The sequence below is a fragment of the Echinops telfairi genome, unplaced genomic scaffold (genome assembly GCF_000313985.2).
Source record: "Echinops telfairi isolate 266 unplaced genomic scaffold, ASM31398v2 ScPeMD7_7469;HRSCAF=8507_0, whole genome shotgun sequence".
Taxonomy (NCBI): domain Eukaryota; kingdom Metazoa; phylum Chordata; class Mammalia; order Afrosoricida; family Tenrecidae; genus Echinops; species Echinops telfairi.
In genome coordinates this window covers 93,882,208-93,902,671 of record NW_022111372.1, presented here as the reverse complement: position 1 = coordinate 93,902,671, position 20,464 = coordinate 93,882,208, and the positions used below count along the sequence as shown (strand labels likewise).

Here is a 20,464-nt window from a genome sequence, read left to right as displayed (position 1 = left end):
CGGCGGTGGGCGGGGCTAGAGCCCGGGAAGGGCAGGGCCCTGAGGGGGGCGGGGCGACAGCCGGGAACTCAGAGGCCATTGGATGTGAGACGTGGGTGGAACTAGGGAGGAGGGGCGGAGTTTAGACTCCCGGATCTGGGGGGTGGAGCTAATAGGAAGAGGGTGGGGCTGTTGCTAGGGCAGGATGGGGCAGTGTTCCGTTTTCTTGTGCATGAGGTCGCTATGGGTCGGAACTGGACGACTGCTAACTGCAACGAACATTGCCAGGGGGAGGAGTCAAGTGTCAGCCTATGGCAGGAGGAGCCAATGAAAGAGTAGGCTTCGAGAGGTATTGAGTAGAAGGAGCCAGTAGGAAGACATGCTGGCTTGGAGACAGCGCTCCACACGGTGCGCATTAGAGCCCCTCGGGGAGCGTTCACTAACTACAGCGGCTCCACACTGAGAGAGGCGGATGTTCTGAGCTTGGAAGTGAGTGGCACCCTAGATTCTTGGCAACGAATCTCCAGGTGATTCCCACAGCATCCTTGTTTCAGGATCACTGCTTGGCTTGCTGCGGTGGGGCTGGGTCAGAGTGGTGATGCTGTGACCATGGAGCTGAAGGAAAGACCCTGGAATTGTCTGACCTCCATCCTGCTTCTGTTGAAGTGACTGATCCTGTTCTTTTCACAGCCCTTCATCGACTGCCAGGACGGTGGGAGTTGAACCCCAGGCCCACAAGGCCAGATGGGCCTCAGGCTACTTCCTCCAGCTTGCTGGTCCCAGTGCCCAGCCTTGATAGGTGAGCCACTGCCCTTCCCACCCCTTCCCTGGCCTCCTCCTGCCCCTGTTCCAGGCCAAATTTGACAATCTCTCTTGCGCCTCTCTAGCTCAGGCTCCTGTGGTGCAGACCCAAACACAAGCAAGGGCCCAAGGACCCATGGATGGAAAGATGCCTTCCAGTGGAAGTCTGCTCAAGCCTCCCCGAACACCCTATGGAATGCCTTATCATGGGTAAGGCTTCTTCAGCCCTGCCCTTGACCTCCAGAGTAGACAAGAATGCTTCTGCTTGGAAGTATGGCCTAGCTAAGCAGTTCTCATAACATCTTGGGGAGGAGTTGCTTTCCTGTTGGGTGAGTCCACACTGAGTCTTTTTGGGAAGTGGACCTGGATCCCAGGGGCACTGAAACCTCCCCTCAGCTCTCTCACTGCCCGTTGAAAGAACCTGTGATTGTGTGGTTCCCACTGCTGGGGACAGTTGTCCTTGCTCTTTACCAGACCCCCTCTTCCTTTCGGCTTTAGCCCACACATTCCAACCTTGACCCGCACATTCCTCATATGCCCTGGACAAGCCAGAGCGTCTGTCTCTTTGACATTAAGCATAATGTGTAATTATTGTGTTTCTTTTCTGTGTACAGTGAACCCTCGTTTATCGCGGTTAATCGGTTCTAGACCCTACCGTGATAAGTGAAATTCTGCGAAGTAGGATTCCTTATTTGTAAATCAAATATTTTCGTAGTTAGAGCATAGAGGACATGAAAAAACACCCTTTAGTCACCATTACACTCGTATTACCCAATTTATTAAACGAAAAAGGGAAAATACAGTAAAACATTTTGGACGTTACAATTATCATTTATTTATTATATTATTTATGGCATCTAGTTTACAGTATTACATATTTCACATACAGTATTATTATACATAGTTCTTACAAATACTGTAATCAATAGCCTATGAAATGACTTAAGGGATGTACTCTACAGGTGGGTCGCCGTCTTTTTCCTCTGAAGGAGCGGGTGTAGGCAGTGGGTGCTGTTACACAAAAACCACGATAGAGTGAAGCCACGGAAGTCGAAGCGCAAAGTGCCGAGGGTTCACTGTACTTGGCTTTTGTCTTCTCATAAAATCCCTCAGGCCTGAGACTGTATCTTGGCTTGATCGCTATTGTACACACAATGCTCGCTGCAACAGATACGTTTTTGGGCACACACAGGATGAGGCTGTCAGTAGGATAAAGACTAGCTCGTGCTTTTTGCAGAGCTACCAGAGAAGAGGCACCTTCTGTGTTAGCAAGCCTGCACTGGAGAGAGAGAGAGAGAGAATGTGTGTGGTGGGTTGGGGAGGAGGGCAGGAGAGGAGGGGATGCGGTAGACTAGAGAAAAAGATTGAACCTGGTGGGTAAGTCTGCCTTCTTCCTGCATTTGTGCCTAAACCCTGGCTAACTACACTGCCTTTTTGTGTCTGCTTAGACCAGCAGTTCTCAACCTGTAGGTCGTGACCCCTTTGGGGGTCGAAGGACCTTTTTACAGGGACCACCTGATTCATAACAGTAGCAAAATTACAGTTGTGAAGTAGCTACAAAAATAATTTTATGGTTGGGGAGGTCACCACACATGAGGAACTGTATTAAAGGGTCACGGCATTAGGAAAGTTGAGAACCACTGGCTTACACCATGGCTTCCCAAATGTATTTGGCCTGCCTACCTCCTTTTCAGGGGCAAAAAAAATTGCCCCCTGGCAATTAAAAACCTGTACTACAGCCCATGATCCGGGATAAAGTGTAGGGGAAACCCTGGCTTAGTCTTCATTTATTCAGTTTCTCTTGCATTCATTCACCGGGCATTTATTAAACTCCCACTTTCTCCTAATAGGGGCTCCGGTGGGACAGCAGTTTGAGCTCACCAGTCGGTGTGTGGGAGGAAAAGGAGGCCTCCCGCTCCCATAAAGATGTATTTATGGCCTCCGCAAACCACAGCGCAGTTCTACTCAGTCCTACAGGGGGGCCGTGATTGTCGTTGACTCGATGTTTGGTATTATGGGTTTGGTTTATCTTAGGAGCCCTGGTGCTACACTAGTCAAGTGCTCATCTGATAGCTAGAAGCTTGGTGGTTTGAATCCACCTCGAAGTTCGGCAGGAGAAAGGTTTGGTGATCTGTTCCTGTAAAGATTAAAAACGCAAAACCAAACTCACCACCATCAAGTCACTTCTGATTCACAGCGTAGCGCCCAGTAGGACGCCGGAAAACTACCTACCCAATAGGACACAGGAAAACTGTGGGTTTCCGAGGCTGCGACGCTCTCTGAACAGAAAGCTCCATCATTCTCCCCAGGAGCAGCTGGTGGTTTTGAACTGTTGGCCTTTTGGTTAGCAGCCCAACTTGGAACCCCTACACCACCAGGGTTGTAGCCTAGGGAATCCTATGGGGAAGTCCTACTCTGTCACAGGGGGTCACTATGAGTCAAAAATTGATTGGATAGCAACGAACCACAACCAAAATCTTACTTCACTCTGCAGGGCACTGAGACAAAATAGACAGGGGTTCTGCCCACATGGTGTTTAGAGACCAAGAGGAGAGCCAGACCCTTGAGGAATAACTGTAGAGATGACCATGTACATACGTGCCAGTGTGGTCAGGGCTCCAGAGGATAAGTTCAAGTCCTGTCAGCATGGTGGGGGAGTCGCCCTAGCCAGGAATTAGGAAAAGCTTCTCTTCTCAAGAAAGGGATATTTGAGCTGCGAGCCAGATACAAGTCTAAGGGAGTGGACTTCCGACTGTGCCCCCATGCACTGTCTTCCCCAGGGCACCCTGGCTGTGCTGGCCCTGCAGCTGGCGAGGCAGATCCACTTCCAGGTATCCCTGCCAGGAGCACCTCAGCGAGTGGAGTCCTGCTCTTGGCACCGTCCCCTGGATCGCTTCCTGTCATCTGTCTTGTGGCACCCGAACTCCGGTGAGTTCTCAGTCCTGGGGTCAGGAGGGCTGGGCTGGGAGGAAACCTCTGTGGACACACCTCAGGAAAAGAGCCATGAGCAGCTCCTTGCCTTTACTCTCCAAGTCAGAGGAAGGGGAACGTGGAGAAGCCCTGTCCACCCAGGGTGTGGCCACACCTGCCCTCGGTGCCTCTCCATGCCCTTCCACAGGGACCCCAGCTACTCTAGATCCCAGTGTGACTTCCTGCCAACCTCTTACCCATCTGGGTCATTCTCTGCTCAGTCATTCATTAACAAATGAATAGTTATTGAGTACCTACTATGTGCCATGGGTCAGAGATGAGCTAGCCTAGCTCTGGAGTCAGATTACTAGGATTCAAGCCTCAATGTGGCTGCATCCTCATGCCCTTGGTACAACTCTGCAACTTCCTGGTGCCTCGTGGCCTCATCTATAAAACAAGCTAACCTGAGCACTCACCACAGGGGAGTCCTGGTGGCGTAGTGGGTATGAGCTGGGCTGCGATCCGCAAGGTCAGCAGTTTGAGACAACCAGCCACTCCGTGGGAGGGCGATGGGGTTTTCTATGTCTATAAAGAGTGACGGTGCTGGGAACCCACAGGGGCCATTCTACCCTGTCCTCCAGGGTCAGTATGAGTCGACACCAACTCCAGGGCAGTGAGTGAGGACTCAGCACTTGGGGCTCTTGGGAGGACTAAGTACGTGGCACCAGCTCACTGTCATGCCCGCACCTGGTCATTGACTCAGTGGGTTTCTGGTCTTCTCATGCTTGTTAGGAGGGTGATCCTTATCAGCACTGCCATCAAAAAAAAAGTGCTGAGTGCTGGCGCTACCATAATAAATGAGGCAAACATCTTATTCACTCCTGGCCACTAGAATTCAAAGCAGAGGACCAATAAAGGACATTTGTGTTGAGGATTGGCGATTAGTCTACAAGTGGGTCTAGACCACTGTGGATGGGAGCCAGCCAAGGAATTAGAGGAGGAGGAATATGAACGTTGTGTCACATTTTTCTAACAAAGTCCTCTGTAGGACTCGGTCTGCCCCTTCCTGATCAGTCTTGCTGGCTCTTTCCAGCAGTGCGGAGGCACATCCTGCCCTACCCCGAGGGCCCAGCCCCCAGGCACTCCAGCCACAGGGACCGCAGGCTGGGCCAGGAAGGGCCCTCAGCTCAGCCCAGCAGGCTCTCCTCACACAGCTCCCTGAGGGCAGCCGGTGCCCAGGATGCCTCTGAAGAAGGTGAGCCCCTAAAGAATCATCAGAGAGGGGTAGAAGGGAAGAATTGGGCAAATAGACCCTTATAACTACATAGTTGCAGATAAAGGGGCTGCCATTCCTGTGTGACCCCTTTTTCTGAAGCCATACATCTGTTTGACTCTTGGCAGTGAGGCTGGGTGGTGGGGCTGGGTGGGCTGGGGGAAGGGAAAACTAAGCCACTTTGTTCATTTGCCCTGCTGGGTGGTGGGCATTCTCCTTGCAGATCCCAGTGGATTTGGGTTCCCGCCTGCCAGCAGTCACTTTGAGTCCAAGGCAAAGCCAGCCCAGCCACAGACAACTGGGGACAAGCAGGTATTATCCAGATTTGGCCACGTGGATGCCCATAACCGTTCCCTGGCAGATGGCAATTCTGTGAATCCTCCCATAATGAGTCTTCGTCTTTTTTTCTCAGGAGTGTGATAAATCAAAAGCTCTCTCCCTCGAGGAGTCAGTGGCTTCCATTCAGCAGCTCTTCCAGCTCAGTGTTGCTATTGCCTTCAACTTCCTGGGTAAGGACGGGGACCAAGCCGCAAGGCAGATGGGTGGGGGACTGGGAAGAATATGGGGTACATTCAGTAGAATCCAGGAGGGCAGTGGGTTAAACAAGAGAGTATATTCTTTCCCAGGTAGGTAGATCACTTTCATTCTTGCTTGGCCATTCTTAGACTGGCCCATCTCAGCGTCAAGTTTGGCTATTCTTGTTCCTGGCCTTCTGTCCATATTCCAGTTACCTGGGAGGGGAAGGTGGGGAAAAAACCGAAAGACTACGCCTTCCCTTTAATGTTTATGGCTCCCTTTAAGGACTCATGGTGGCATAGTGGGCTATGTGTGAGCTGCTGACCACAAGGTTAGCAGTTCCAACCTGCCAGCTGCTCCGCCGAAGAAAGATGAGGCTGCCTATTGCAAAGACTGACAGCTTCAGAATCCCACTGGGGCAGTTCTACTCTGTCCTATAGAGTCACCATGAGTCAGCATCGACTCAGTAGCAGTGAATTTTTGTGTGTGTGCATATCCTTTAAGGATATGACCTAGAAGTTGCACCAATCACTGCAGGCATACCCAGTTGCAAAGAAGCCTGGGAAATGTAGTCCTTAACTAACTGATTATGTTCTTATCTGAAAATTTTGCTATGTTAAACCCAAACTCAATGTCATCAAGTCGATTCTAACTCATAGTAACCCTGTAGGACAGAGTAGAATTGCCCTGATGGGTTTCTGAGACTGTAGTTCTTTAGAAGAGTAGAAAGCCTCGTCTTTCGCCTGCAGAGAAGCTGGTGGTTTTGAGCCACTGACTTTGTGGTTAGCAGTCCAGTGTAGGAAGGGGAAACTACATCTTGGAAGATAACTAGCATTCTCCGCCTAAGGGAAGATGGACTCCTGAGATTTGGAGAAGGAACTTTGGTGGCTCAATGGGTTCATGATTGGGCTGTCATATGCAAGGTCAACAGTTCAAACCCACCAGCTGCTGCTCTGGAGAAAGAAGCATATAAAGATTTATAGTCTCAAAAACCTCATGGAGCAGTTTTGTGTCCTAGAGGGTCTCTCTGAATGGGTTTGGTTTGAGATTGGGAGCAGGCCAAATAGGACATCTCACCCACATATTGAAGGAGCCCTGGGGTCACAATTGTTAAGTCCTTGTTGCTAATTGAAAGGTTGGTGGTTTGAATGCATTCAGCCTCTCCTCGGGAGCACTCCCTGGGCCTCAGCGTCTGTGAAGCGTAAAGCTGAGGAAACCCTATGGGGCAGGTCTGCTGCATCACAAGGTGTCACTGTCGGCCAGAATCAACTCTAAAGCACCTAAGGACAGCAATGGTGACAGCCCATATCTGGATATTTCACAGCCCCACCACCATTTGTCCTGCCTTGGCTTGAGTTTCAGTTGTACTGTGTAGACCCAGACTCCAAGGAGCATCTAGTGGGGGGTACTGGGCAGGTAGCTAAGAAGTTAGAATTCATTCCAAATACACGTACCCAGCATTTTCCTTTTGTCAGGTCAAACCTCAGGGGCTGGGGATACAGTGGTTCATTAGACAAAGCCTTTGCTTTCAAGGAGCTGACATTTGTATTGGAGGAAGGGAAAATAATAAATTGGCAAACAAATGAAAAGGAATTTCACATGCGTGGAAGACCTGGCCAGCCCCTCCCATGAATATTACTGTCTAGAAGACTCTGGGTCAATTCTGCGTTGGCACATGGGGTTGCTACCAATCGAAATGGACTCAGTGGTATGTAATCACCCCGCCACCACCTTTGGAGAAAACAGTGCTGTGTTAGTCCAAGTTGACTAGAGAAACAAATCCAGAGACACTCGTGTGTGTATGAGAGAGCTGTCTATCAAAGAGCAGTTGTAGATTGAGAAACCTCCCAGCCCAGTCAGATCAAGTCCATACGTCCAATATTAGCCCATACGTTCAATACTAGTTCACAGATTCCGCTTTAGACTCATGCAGCCATGCAATAATGCCGAATGCAGGAAGATCACAAGCCAGTGGGTACAAAGTCTTGTAGCTCCAGTGGCAGTGGAAGCATCTCAGTGCTGGCGTGGGTCTCCATGTGGCTCCTCCAGCTCCAGGGCTCTGGCTCCATTAGCATAGCTCCATGTGGCTTGTCATCAGGAATACGAAGCAGAGAATGTGGGTCGGCCTCCAGGGAGCTATTTATCTCTTTGCGCCTCCAAATGAGGTCCTCAAGCTGCAACCTGATTGACAGGCTAAACTCCACCCCTTCATTCTTAATAGTCTCAAATTGACACCAGATTATTTAACTACCACAGGTGCTTAAAAGGTATATCAGGTCCCTCTGTATTGTTGCTTGAAACTGCGTGTGAAACTATATCTCAAAATAAAAAATTGGACTTAAAAATTTGGGTGGGGGGCTGATGTTATGGAAAAAATGAAACAGATTTCTGTATTAGTGGCTGCAGCAATGAACAAGTTTTGATTTAGACGGCCTCACCGAAGATCCTTGTGCTAAATTCCAGCTGACATAAAGGAGCCAGGCTTGGTGACTGTCTGGAGAAAGAACTAGCCAAGCATAGCGAAGAACAAGCCCAAAGGCTTGATTTGAGTTTTGCTGCTTAAGGTACAAAATAAAGGTGAGCGTGGTTGGAGCTTCGAGATCACCAGATGGAAAGGAGGTCACAGAAGTAGGCAGGGGGACGGAGCAGGTGAGACCTTTCAACCAAGGTGAAGAGGGTGGATTTCCTAATTGAGATAGGCCGTTGGAGGTCTTTAAGCTGGAGCAGGGAGAGGGGTCTGATTCATTTTTGTTTTTTCTAAAATCTGTCTGACTACTTACTCTGTGGACAGTAGAGACGCCAGAGGGAATCAAGGAGACTGGGTGGGAGCTGGTACTGAGGACTCAGCAAAGCACAGTGCTGGTTCAGCTTGGTGGGAGGCAGAGGAAACTTAGAAGAGTGGATGGGGCAACGCCGATTGATGAAGCCCGTGTGAGGAATGGCATGGAAGCCAGGTAGGGCCCTGTCAGACCCTGGCCTGTCAGACCCGGCCAGCAAGTCTTCTATCAGCAGGGTGGGGATTTCATGTTCGTCTGGCTGAATTGAACCTGGCTTCTACCTCATTGACTCTTCGTGATGTTGAGGGGCAGACAGTCCCTTCTGAGAATCTCCTTGCCCATTCCTGCATTCGTATATTCATTTATTCCGCAAGTGCTAGGCACCGTGGCAGAACACAAAGGGAGCATAAGCCATCATCATATTTTGCATTTGCATAGAGCTTTCACCCTATGCAAAGTTATTTCTTCTACAGTCTTTTTCTGCTTCTACCTCCAGGATTTTACAGTCTAATTGAGGAGACAAGGCTTGTACTCTCTCTGTTTTAATTATGATTGGGTGAAAGTCTTCAGAGCAAATTGGTTTTCCATGGGCTTGTACTCTTGAAGCAGTCTAGGTCACAGAATAAGCCGTGGTATATTAAGTAGGCGCTTGAAGAGCATTTAAAGCCTGAGTGTGGTCCGAAAGCTCCTGGGCAGAAGCGGGTGTAGACGGCCCGATGGTGAAGGCGGACAGAGCTACCCAGGCAGGAGAAACCGCTGGAACAAAGGCTTAGCGTGATGCTGTCGGCCTGCGTTTTCCTGATTTTCCTTTGGGTTTGGGCAAGAAAAAAGAGCATGGACTTTGGGGCTAGATGTACCTGAGTTCGGGTCTCAGCCCTCTTGGATTGCCTCTCTCAGGTTTCTCCTCTTAAAGCGAGGTTAGCGACCCTCCTCCGTGCCATAAGGTTCATTGGTGGTAATCAGCCCAAAGCCACTCTGAGTAACATAAGCTCCAGGGACCCAGGGGGCTATGACAATGAGGGGGCTTTAGAAAGTTCATGGACTTATAACATAAGAGAATTTCCCACAACCCCTCCACATAGGCCCTAGATAGGGTCTTTACCAGAGGGCTGCTGTCAGAGTAAACTACACAAACCGTTTTCTGCCATTGCCCGACAGACTCACCTTCCTGGGGAGGAGAGTCTCCTTGGTCAGGAAGAGGGCAGGTATGCCAATGGACAGCCCTAGGGCAGGCCATCCCCCAAGGGACGAAGAGGAGGAGGGGTGGATCCCCAGAGGGCGGACCCACTGATGTCTGCGGCTCACCAGTGAATCCGCAAGAGGGGCCATGATGGCCGATTTGGGTTTGGGTTGTTCCCTCTGTGGACTAACAGACTCAGAGGCTAGACATGCAAGCCAAGCGCCCAGCACAGAAAGGGAAGGCCGCAGCCTGGGAGCAGGCGAGGAGTCTGTGGACCTTGGGCTGGGCCTGTGGGGAGTGTGCAGAGGGCACTGGAAACGTTTGTGGCCTGTGCTGTCTTACAGGGACAGAGAGCATGAGGAACGGGGACTACCCAACAGCCTTCTCTTACTTCCAAAAAGCGGCCGGCCGTGGCTACAGCAAAGCACAGTACAACACGGGCTTGTGTCACGAGTATGGCAGAGGCACACCCCGAGACCTCAGCAAGGTACCGCACCCCCTCCAGGCTGCCTACAGTGAGCACCCATGGGTTGGCCAGGGAATGCCTGCAAAGTAAGAGACTGTGAACTTCTAGGCAAGGGAACTTCCCTTCCTGGCTTACAGCTAGAACCTCAGCATCCAGAAACGCACCTTGATGAGTTGGTCCTTAAAAGAGCTATAGGGTAAGCACAAAGAGGTGTTAGACGCAGTGGTTCTCAACCTGTGGGTTGCCACCCCTTTTGGGGTCAAATGACTCTTTCACAGGGGTCGCCCAATTCATAGCTGTAGCAAAATGACAGTGATGAAGTAGCAACAAAAATAATGTTATGGTTGGGGCCGTCACCACAACACGAGGAACTGTCTGAAAGGGTCGCAGCATTAGGAAGGTCGAGAACCACTGTGTTAGAGGGAAGAATGCCTTTCTTCTGGGGACTGGATGTGAGGGCAAGCGCATGGAAAGCAAGGTCAAGGTCCCTCAAGGGAGAACCCAACACATGATGCGCTAGAGCTGTCGTCCTGGCTGGGAGAGACATTTATTGTATGAGAGGGCCCAAAAATGTATGGGGAAAACCCCATTATCTTTTCATCCTGTTTTCCCACAAAGTTTTTTGTAGGCTTCCCCCCCTATATATTATGAAGTGAAAAAATAGGTTACAGAATAACGAGCGTAGTATGAGTCAGGTGTGTGCGTGCTGTATAGCTATAGCCACAGACGTCTATGCGGTGTCCGTGTCCTATAAGACACGTGCCTGTGGGAAGACATTTGCAAGGCATGCACTACAATGCCAACAGAGAATGAGCTTCAGGAGGGAGGGCTTCTCGAGATCTATGTTTCTATGTTTGCCTTAACCGTACGTTAAAATTCTGGCCGAATTGCATTTTCTGATTTATTGTTCGCGTTCAGCTTTTATTTAATTAAGATCCTTTTTGAAAATTCCCCTCAGAGGAAAAGGCTGCTGGTCTGAGTGCTTCTCCCTTTGCTCAGGCAATCCTCTGCTACCAGCTGGCGGCTGGCCAGGGCCATGGCCTGGCGCAGTATCGCTACGCCAGGTGCCTGCTGCAAGACCTCGCCTCCTCGGAGGGCCCCGGCCGCCAGAGGGCAGTGTCCGTGCTGAAGCAGGCTGCCGACGCGGGCTTGAGGGAGGTGAGTGTCTTTGGTGGGGTCTGGCTTGGGCAGCCGGGGCATGTGGGGGTCGAGTAGACCCTAAGATGCCCCCTTTCCTTCCTTCCTTGACCACAGGCCCAAGCTTTCCTCGGGGTGCTTCTCACCAAGGAGGCATACCTGGATGAGCTGAGAGCTGTGAAATACCTCTGGCTTGCAGCCAACAGTGGGGTAGGAGGTCTCTGATAGCCCTGCCTGTTGGGGACTAAGGCTGACAAATGAAGGACTTTGGAACGAGTATTGAGTTCTCCTGCGCTTAGAAGATCCTTTGGACCCACCGGGGCATTAGGCCAGCTTCAAGCCCTGGGTCTTGCTGACTTGGCTGTGTGACCCTTGGGCGAGCCCAGTGCCAGGGCTGTCAGGAGCTTAAAATCAGCACGGTGGGAGTATTTGCACCATCGGAATTGGCACCCGCTACAAAGCAGAGCATTTCTCCCCAGGGAGCCTGTCGTTAAACACTTACTAGTGCATTGCGGGCCGATTATTCTGTAACCCAAACCTGTTTCCTCATCTCTGTCATCAGGAGAGAGAGCCGTACTGTCTCCCTTGTCTACTTTCTCAGGGAATTGTTGTGAGGATCAAAATCTCACTGCAATAATAAGTGTGAAAGTTCTCTTTGCAAATGGTATTCATTCCGAGGGGAGGCAGTAGTCTAGAGAAGGCAGACCAGCAAGGTAGGATACTCCAGTGGTTTAGGGGACAAATACCACTGTGTCCTGGGGGCGTGGCATCCAGGCAGCCTGGCCCAACATTCCACACGGCGTTTGCTCCCTGCCCTGATTATAACCATGGAGGAGCGGGAAATGTTCCCTTGGACTTGGGAAACATGGGATCACGCAGTTAGGGCTTCTGTGCCGCAGGAACTTCCCGGAGATCTGTGTCCCTGTGACTCCCCGAGAAGAGACCTCTCGCTGGTTTGCTGTGTTCCCCAAATGCGTGTGGCTCACCTGTGGTCTGAGTTGTGTATGGAAGGAGGGATTTAAAAACACCATGGGTGAATTCTGTCCTTGGCCTGTGTAGGGGCTGTCACTTCTCTTGGTGTCTGGACCCCACACCGATAGCTTCCCTGGGCGCCTGAGCATTCTGTGTTGGCCAAAGTGCAAAGCATCTCTGTTGTTGTCAGGTGCCGTCCAGTCAGCTGAGCCCCAGAGTGACCGCACACACAACAGAAGCAGACTGCGCCCCCGGCCTCAAGGTCACTGCTGTGCTTGAACCCGTTGTGGTAGCCACTGTCTTTATAGCTGTGTCCTGAGAGGAGTGAGCAGGAGTGAGCCTTGGGGCCTTACGTATGCCCCGTTCTGTTTTCTGGCCCAGTCTAGAGCCACGAGCTCACCCTAGCTCTTGGCCAGCCTATGCCCTGACTTACAGAAACGGGGTCAGAACTTCCTAGAAATTGGGTTATGGAGAGTAGCGTAGAGATGCGTCCAAGGCGGGGAGGCAACAGAGGTTTCTGTTGGTTTGTCCTTTTTCAGTTGAGAGACTGAGTTTGGCGAAGCTGTTCCAGTAGAGAGGGAGAGACTGATAATGCCAGCGACTGAGGGGGAACAAAGAATGGACTATGTGCTCTGCAACCAGGGCTCGGGCAGAGGACAATTGAGAGGAGGGTGCTATGGGTCAGAGCCGACTCCATGGCGCCTACCACCACTACCAGGTGCTAATCTGCTAACACAGTTAATCCTCACAACAACTCCGTGAGCTAGGTGCTGTGAGATGAGGAAACTGAGGCACAGAGATGGAGGTGACATGGCTGAGGTTACATAGCTGGTAAGTGGTTCAGCCAAGATCGGAGCCCAGGCACGCTTGCTGCACCGATGAGCACCCCACACCTACCTGACTCTGCTCCTGACAGTCTCAGTGAGGGCGGGAGCGGCGGGGCGGGGGTGAGGTGTTAGCCTTTCAAGGGAGTAGAAACACGTTTCTTGTCATTGATTCCTCTTGGCCCGCCACACGGAGATTCAGGAAGGCAAATAGGCCTCTTGGGACACGTGCCATCCACCGTGGCCTCCTTGCTCTTTCCGGATAGGGTAGGAGCCTGACTCCCAGGTTTTCCCCGGCTGGGCTGAGTACTTCCTGCAGCCTTTATTGTGCTGGGTTTCAGCACTGCCTTCGTGTGAGAGGCTAGCCGCACCACGCCTCCAGCTGGACTCTCCCTGGAGGGGTGTGTGTGTAGGAGGGGGGCACTGTACCCTTTGGGTTGGGGGTGCTGGGCTCTGGATTTCCCTAGATTGGGCCCTTCAGTGTGGGGTGGGCACAGTTTTCCTCTTGCCTTCGCATTACAGTTCCTCAGTCCTGCAGCCGTGTGTCTGTCTGTTTTCTCCATAGGACCCACAGAGCAGATACCACTTAGGAATTTGCTACGAGAAGGGCGTTGGAGTGCAGAGGAATCTGGGAGAGGCCGTGAGGTGCTACCAGCAGGCGGCAGCGCTGGGGAACAAGCCCGCCCAGGAGAGGCTGCGGACCCTCTTCTCAACAGAGGCATCTGGTACAGAGCCACGTCAGAGCCAGGCACCGGGTAACAGAAGAGGGCGGCAGTGGTCACTGGCCTCAATTCACTTCCTCATAGTGGTTAAGAACATGGCTTTTGGAGTGAAGGCAGGCCCGAGTTTTAGCCCTCGCCCCGTCACTGGGCTCTAGCCTGCTTCTTCACCTCTCACACCGAGAGTCCGGGTGAACAGAACTCAGTGGGTGGCTGAAAGACTAAGGGAACCTGTCCGTCACCAGGAGGTGCTAAGTAACCAAGAGCTGCTCTGACAAGGGTGTCCTGAGGCCGCCATGCCCGGAATTGCCCTTTTAGGGCTCGGAGCTCCCTGCGGAGGCATGACTGACTCCCTGGGGTGGGCTGGGTGCACAATGCCAGGGGAACCAAGTCCGTTCAGAAGCCCTTGCTCCAAGCTAGGAGTCCAAGAGTCCAGCATGAATAAGAGTTGCTTTCACTTCTTGCAGCCCTTGGGCCCAGCGAGCTGGCCGTGGCAGGACTGAAGTCCTTCTCCAGCCCCTCCCTCTGCAGTCTGAACACCTTGCTGGCAGGAGCCTCACACCTCCCCCATGCCCGGAGCACCGGGAACCTTGGGCTCCTCTGCAGAAGTGGGCGCCTGGGACCCAGCCCCGGCGCCAGGAGCACTGGTGACCCACTGCACTCGCAGTCCTTGGAAAGGGGTCTAGTCGGACTGGGTTTGGGCTAAGGTGAGACAGAACACCGCCCTCGGTTCTTCTGGGGGCCGGGGGGTCACGAGGTTGGATGACAACGAAAACAGGGTGTCCAGGATCCCTTTCCACCATAGTAATTCCAGTGGCAGCCTAGGGTCCCACACCCGGTTGGTAGCCTCACAACTGAGCAGGGGATGCATTCACAGGCCGCTCTGGCCTGTTCACAGAAAGGGCCCATTCAGTAGCCGATGAGCAATTTTGAAGGGCCTTGTGTGTGTCTTTGAGCACATGATTTGCCTTCTCTGTTCCCCTGCCTCAGCTTCCTCAGGCTTAGATTAATCCCCAGCTGGGTTTATGAGAGGATTTTATTTTTTGTTGTTATATATGAGAGCACTTCAAAAAGTTCATGGAAAAATCCCTTTATTTTTCAATTCCCTTTTTCCACAGACTTAAATTTTGTTCACTCTTTATCGTGAATTGGGTGATGGTTAACAGTAGATCATCAGTTTTCTATTCAACTAATCCTACACATTTTGTGTTATCATGTCCACAGTGGGCTTTCTTATCTGGGCCAAGACCATGGAACAGTGGGACAAACCAACAGGTGGGCAGGCTCCCTGGCCCCTGGAGGCAAAGGCCAAGGGACCACGTAACTGAGAGGCTGAGGACCATTGGCTGTATCCTTAATAAGCTTAGTCCCTTTTATGATTTTGAGTTTTGCCCCACCCATTTTCACCCCTCTATCTAGGACCTTGTAATATGATCCTTTTCAGAGCAGTTGGTTGCAATAGCTGGGCACCATCTAGTTTTTCTGCTCTCCGGGTCAAGGAGACTGATATTCACATTCCCACAAACTTTTTTTTTTTAATTTATAGAAACTCATTTATTAAATATCAAATAGGACAAAGACAAATCATGCAGATGAGAGGGACTATTAGCACAAGGTCATAACATTGTCCAAGGATTCACAGTCATGTGGCTACTTACATAGGAGACAGAGAACAAGGAAACTGTCACAGAATCATGATTGCCAGCCGATCAACTCGTCACAGTTGCAGGCAGGAAGGGACCATGATGGAGATACATACACTTGTCAGATTACAAAAGCTTCCAAGATTGGTCAGGCCCCTGTGACCAAGATACCTTGGCTAAAGTCTGAGTCATGACCGTGTAATCCTATTGTTGTTGTTGTTAGTTGCCGCTGGGTTGGTTTCAGCTCATAGTGACCCTCTGTACAGCAGAATGACACACTGCCCAGTCTTGCACCACCCTCACAATTGTTGTTATACTTGAGCTCATTGCTGTAGCCACTGTGTCAATGCATGCTGTCAAGGGTCTTCCTCTTTTTTGCTGCCCCTCTAGTTTACCAAGCATGGTGGCTTTTTTCAGGGACAGGTCTCCCCTGTCCAAAGTATGAAAGGTGAAGCCTTGCCATCCTGGCTTCTAAGGAACATTCTGGCTGTACTTCTTCCAAGACAGATTTGCTTGTTCTTCTGCAAATCCACAGTACTTTTCACAGTATTCTTCATCAGCACCATAGTCCAAAAGCATCAATTTTTCTTTGGTCTCGTTTATTCACTGTCCAATTTCCATGCATATGAAGTGATTGAAAATACCATGTCTTGGGTCAGGCGCAACTTAATCCTCAAAGTAACCTTCTTGCTTCTCAAAACTTGAAGTCCCGTGCAACAGATGTGCCCAATGAAAGACGTAGCTTAATCTCCTGTCACTACTTCCATGAGCATTGATTGTCGATCAGTCCCCGACAACTTCCACCTCTTCTCTGTTTATGATGATGTTGTCTATTGGTCCTGTTGTGAGGATTTGGGTTTTCTTCACAATGAGTTGTCATCTGTACGGAAGGCTGAAGTCCTTGAACTCCATCAGCAAGTGCTTCAGGTCCTCCTTCCTTTCAACAACCAAGGTTGTGTCATTTGATTATCACAAGTTTTTAACAAACCTTGGTCCAATCTGGACACCAATACTTGTCCGTCATTTTGGCATAGTGTGGTGGCTTGTGTGTGGCTGTGATGCTGAAAGCTATGTAACCAATATTTCACATACTATCAGGGTCACCCAAGGTGAGCAGGCTTCAGTTGGGGCTTCCAGTGCAGCCATGCAGTGATGCCAAATGCAGGAAGATCACAGGCCAGTGGGTGGAAAGTCTTGTGGATCCAGTGGTGGTGGAATCATCTCAGTGCTGGCAGCGGTCTCCATATGTCTCCTCCAGCTCCAGGGCTCTGGCTCCATCAGTATAGCTCCATGTGGCTCTGCCATGGCGTCAGGAACTAGGTCCAAGCCTCCCATAAACTTTTTGAGGCCTCTTTGTATTTATTATATAGTATTTAATATATAATGTAAAATGATGACCAGCATTTTGGTCTGTAGTTTCTGTACCAGAGAACAATAGAGCTGGACATATTTGACCTCTTCTGGCCTCCTCATTGCCATAAGGTGGGGTCCAGGCCTGCCATTCAGCTCCATCCTTCTGCACCGTGCCTCCCGAGGCCCTCTGCATCTATGGCTACACAGAACTTACAGCCAGTACTCTCAACTAAGGGGGTGTCTTAGGGAAGTTCATAAGTTACTACCCGTCGGGAGCAGTAAACAGTAAGGATACAGTCACTGGTCTCCTCGGCCAGCATCTGTCTCTCTTTAGTTCTCAGCCTCTCAGCAGTTACATGGTCCCTTGGCCTTTGCCTCGCAGGGGCCAGGAACAGCCCCCCCCCCCCCAGTCACTCTGTCCCACAGTTCCATAGACTCGGGCCAGATAAGGAGAAGGTACCCCATAGTTTCAGCGCTGTTCCTCGTAGTCTCTGCTGCAGTCTGTGATGTGTCTGGTCGGCGGCCTCCGCCCCACAGACAGATCTTGACCGTGCTCTTCCAAGGCCCTTGGGGTTTCTCTTTTCTGCTTGTTCGGAGATGGCTCCTGCTTGTAGCCAGGGAGGTGGTAACACACTACCAGTCCCCACCGTCAGTGTCGCACACGCCCTGTCCCCATAGTCCCACCCAGTCATCTGGTGGGAGTTAACAGAGACTGGGGTGGAAGAGCCCCATTAAGAAACTTCACTCCACCACAGTCTCATCGATGTTATGCCTGGGACGAGGCTAACTTAAAAAGAAGTGAACCAACTTAAAGGAAGCCATTCCGTGAGGGCGCATGGACGCACAGCGTGGCAGGAGTCACGAGGGTGGGCCCACGAGCAGCCGACATCTAGGAACCTCCCAGTCGTTCATCCCCGAGGCTGAGCCTAACATTTGCCTCTGTTTTCCCACAGTGGGTTCATGCCCCTCTTCCCTTCCCTGTTGGAATGGAAGGAAGGAGCTACCGAAATACCTGGATGTGCCTACGTGGGTGTTTCGGACCTTCACCCTTGGAGCTTGAAGCTGGAACCTGAGGTGCTCAGAGAGTTGGCACCCATTTGGGGTCCCACAGAAACGGCCAGTTTTCCACCCCCCTCCCCAAAGAGCCTTGAGTTCCTGCCACAGCACAGTGAGGAGAGGAAAGCGTGTGCAGAGCCAGGCTCCAGTCCTGGCCCAGCCCCTTGCCTGCCGCGCCCGCCCCTCGACGCACCAACCCGACTCACTGCACTCTTGCCCCAGCTGTAGACCAGGAGCAGTGGAGTGTGCCCTCCTGCCTTACAGAGCCGATGGCGACTGAGGTTGAACATGACTGTCACAGCAGTTCCCTACAGAGAGGGCCTTGTCTGGTGCTCTCTCAGGCCTGGGGAGGCAGGCCGGGGCAACACAGCTCTCTGAGCCACCAGGCTGGGAGGAGGACCCTGCGTCCTGAGTCCTGGATGGCCTTGAGATGGATCTACCACCGTGAGCTGGGGCTCCTGGCTCCTTGGGGCGGGAGAGGCAGTTCTGAGGCCCTCTTTTGGGAAGGGCGTGTTTAATAAAATTGCTATCGGATTATCTTGCCCCATGGCCCTTGAGTGTGCTGCGGAGAGCCTGGGCGATGGGCAGGGAGCTGGAAGCCGAGGCGCCCTCCTCATCTCTGGACTCGCCACTAACCAATTTAAAGGGTCTTAAGAGCTTTTCCAAGAGAGAGACTTAGGGGAGAAAAAAAGATTTCTAAGTCAACACTAATGACTCCAATTACTGAATTTGCAAAATAGCTGTTCCCTGGGTTCTGGATAGTAGCCCGAGTTCAATAGCATAAATGTGGTTGAGGTGGGGTGGGGGCGGGGAGGACTAAGGGCCAAACTCACTGGTGACTATTTAAATGGGAGGGGCCACGCAGCTCAAACGTGGGAGGATTTGCAGCGGGGAGAGGCAGGGGAAGTTATTCACATTACCCCCACCCCTCCGTCACCACTAGTGGTCCAGGCCTTGTTGTTACTGCTGGTGGCATCTTGAGTCTGGCCCCAGCAGCCCCGGTGCACTACGGTCACCCCCACTGGGCCCTCACATGCTTGGCTCCTTGGTTGCAGAGAACCCACCTCCTTGATGTCTCAGGCTCCTCAGCACTTAGCCCAGGGCCCCACATGGGGGCTCAGTGCCCATTGGTTCAAGCCCAGGGATTTAAAGCTGTGCAGTGCACTAATCGCTCTGCAAAACTAACTAACTAACTAAATAAAGGTTTCTGCGGTCACAGAAGTTTGGGAAATGCAGCACTGGACATTCCCTTTTTACAGATTCACCACGCTGCACAGCCAAGAAGTCCTACAGGAAGAACTCAGTTAACCTAGTGTCTCCTGTGCCAAGCCAAGCCGACATGATGTCCTGGAAGGTTGTTTAGGAAGGTGGGGAGGCTTTGTGTGGCCCTTGCCAGGGAGCCTCTCACACGGCCTCTTGTGCCCTCTGAATGCAGCTTCCTCCAAACCTTGCCTGGGCTCGGGCAGTCAGACAGTCCTGCCGGGCTGAGCCACTTGCAGGAGCGGCCGGCCAGGCACGGCTCTCTGTTGCAAGTTAACCAGCGATTCGATTTGAGGCGCACAAGTGGGAGTGGGATATTTTTAAACTCTCAGGTTTAAAAAGGAAGGCCCTCGCTGGGTGGAGAGGGAAGGATGGGAGAGTCATGAGAGAGGTTGTCAAGGGACCAGAAATCTTTGGCTCTTCCGTCACTGCGGTCTTGATACAGCCCCAGGGGACCGACCTCACTGGCAGACCGGGAACTGCAGTGCTTTTGCTATTAAAACTCTGTTATTAATGACTCCTCGTCAGCGCCTGAGAGGAAATGCGAAGGAAGGGCAGGGAGGCGACTCCCTATCAGCAGGTCCAGCCGAGTCAGGATGCTGGGTGACCCCAAGGTCCAGGGCCTGAGCCCCTGAGCAATGAGACCTTGTCCATGCTCCTGCTGCTGCCTTCCTACCAGGGAGCCTTGATACCAGGGCAGGAGGGTGAGGGTGGTGGGGCAGGGGGGGACAAGGCTGTTTGGTTCATGATATCTTCTGTGCTAATGAGGTACCAGGCACTTAGTAGGTGGTCAGTAAGTACTTATTCTGTGAATGAGTCAATGCATCTTCTCATCTCTCCACCCAGTACCTGACCACCAGGTCTGCCTAGCATACGGGACGTGCTTTAAATCTGTTGAATGAATGAATGCACGCATGATTTTGTTTACTCACTGCTGCTCCTGGTGCCACTTTTGGGACCTAATAACGTTTCATTAAATGCAAACCATTTGTTGAATGAGTGTTGCTGATCATGCCATACACACACACACACCACCTATTACACCATACCTGATATTTAATAGGGGCAGAGAGAATGCCAACGTCTTTGCTTGGGGCACACCATGTGCCAGGCTGGCCTGTGCTAAGCCTTCCTTCCCCACCCGACCCCAGCCTACCCGGCCATCTTCTTTTGGGATCTGGTTCTCCCCAGTCCCTAGGGTGCTGGTTGCCATTTCTCTCGCGCTTCAGCCAGAGAAGGAGGGTCAGTGAGCTGCCAAGTTGCAGTTGGGTGACAGGCTTGAAGGCTGCCTGTCAATCTCCCAGCTGCCCCCAGGCTCTGAGTGAGCTCCGCATTGCACTCCTGGCGCTGGGAAACGGCTGACTATTGATAAAAAATGTCCCTCTGTGCTTTCCAAATTAAGACGACATTTAACTGAGTGCTCACTGGCTCGCCTGCTCCCTCAGCTTCCCAGGGGACAGAGTCCAACTTGGTGGGAAGGGAACTGTTTTGAGCCCATCCAAAGACAGCTTTGACATCTTGGCTGAGGTCAAGAAGTTTCTATAACTTTTCCTGCTCAGCACTCTGGCTTCTGTTACTGCATGAACTGCTTCCTTCTC

At 51.6% G+C, this 20,464-nt stretch overlaps 1 protein-coding gene across 1 annotated transcript in view; it reads left to right on the top strand.

Annotated features, from left to right (window-relative positions):
* Positions 1-18,143, top strand: part of DELE1 (DAP3 binding cell death enhancer 1) — a 21,628-nt gene extending 3,485 nt beyond the window's left edge. The window contains exons 2-13 of the mRNA XM_045284726.1: positions 670-778; positions 867-990; positions 3,561-3,708; positions 4,784-4,945; positions 5,187-5,275; positions 5,376-5,472; positions 9,781-9,923; positions 10,902-11,060; positions 11,157-11,249; positions 13,401-13,560; positions 14,022-14,261; positions 17,504-18,143. Of these exons, the coding sequence (XP_045140661.1) occupies positions 670-778; positions 867-990; positions 3,561-3,708; positions 4,784-4,945; positions 5,187-5,275; positions 5,376-5,472; positions 9,781-9,923; positions 10,902-11,060; positions 11,157-11,249; positions 13,401-13,560; positions 14,022-14,260 (1,523 nt within the window). The 3' untranslated portion in view covers position 14,261; positions 17,504-18,143. The remainder of the gene's footprint in view (positions 1-669; positions 779-866; positions 991-3,560; positions 3,709-4,783; positions 4,946-5,186; positions 5,276-5,375; positions 5,473-9,780; positions 9,924-10,901; positions 11,061-11,156; positions 11,250-13,400; positions 13,561-14,021; positions 14,262-17,503) is intronic.
* Positions 18,144-20,464: the final 2,321 nt, after the last annotated feature.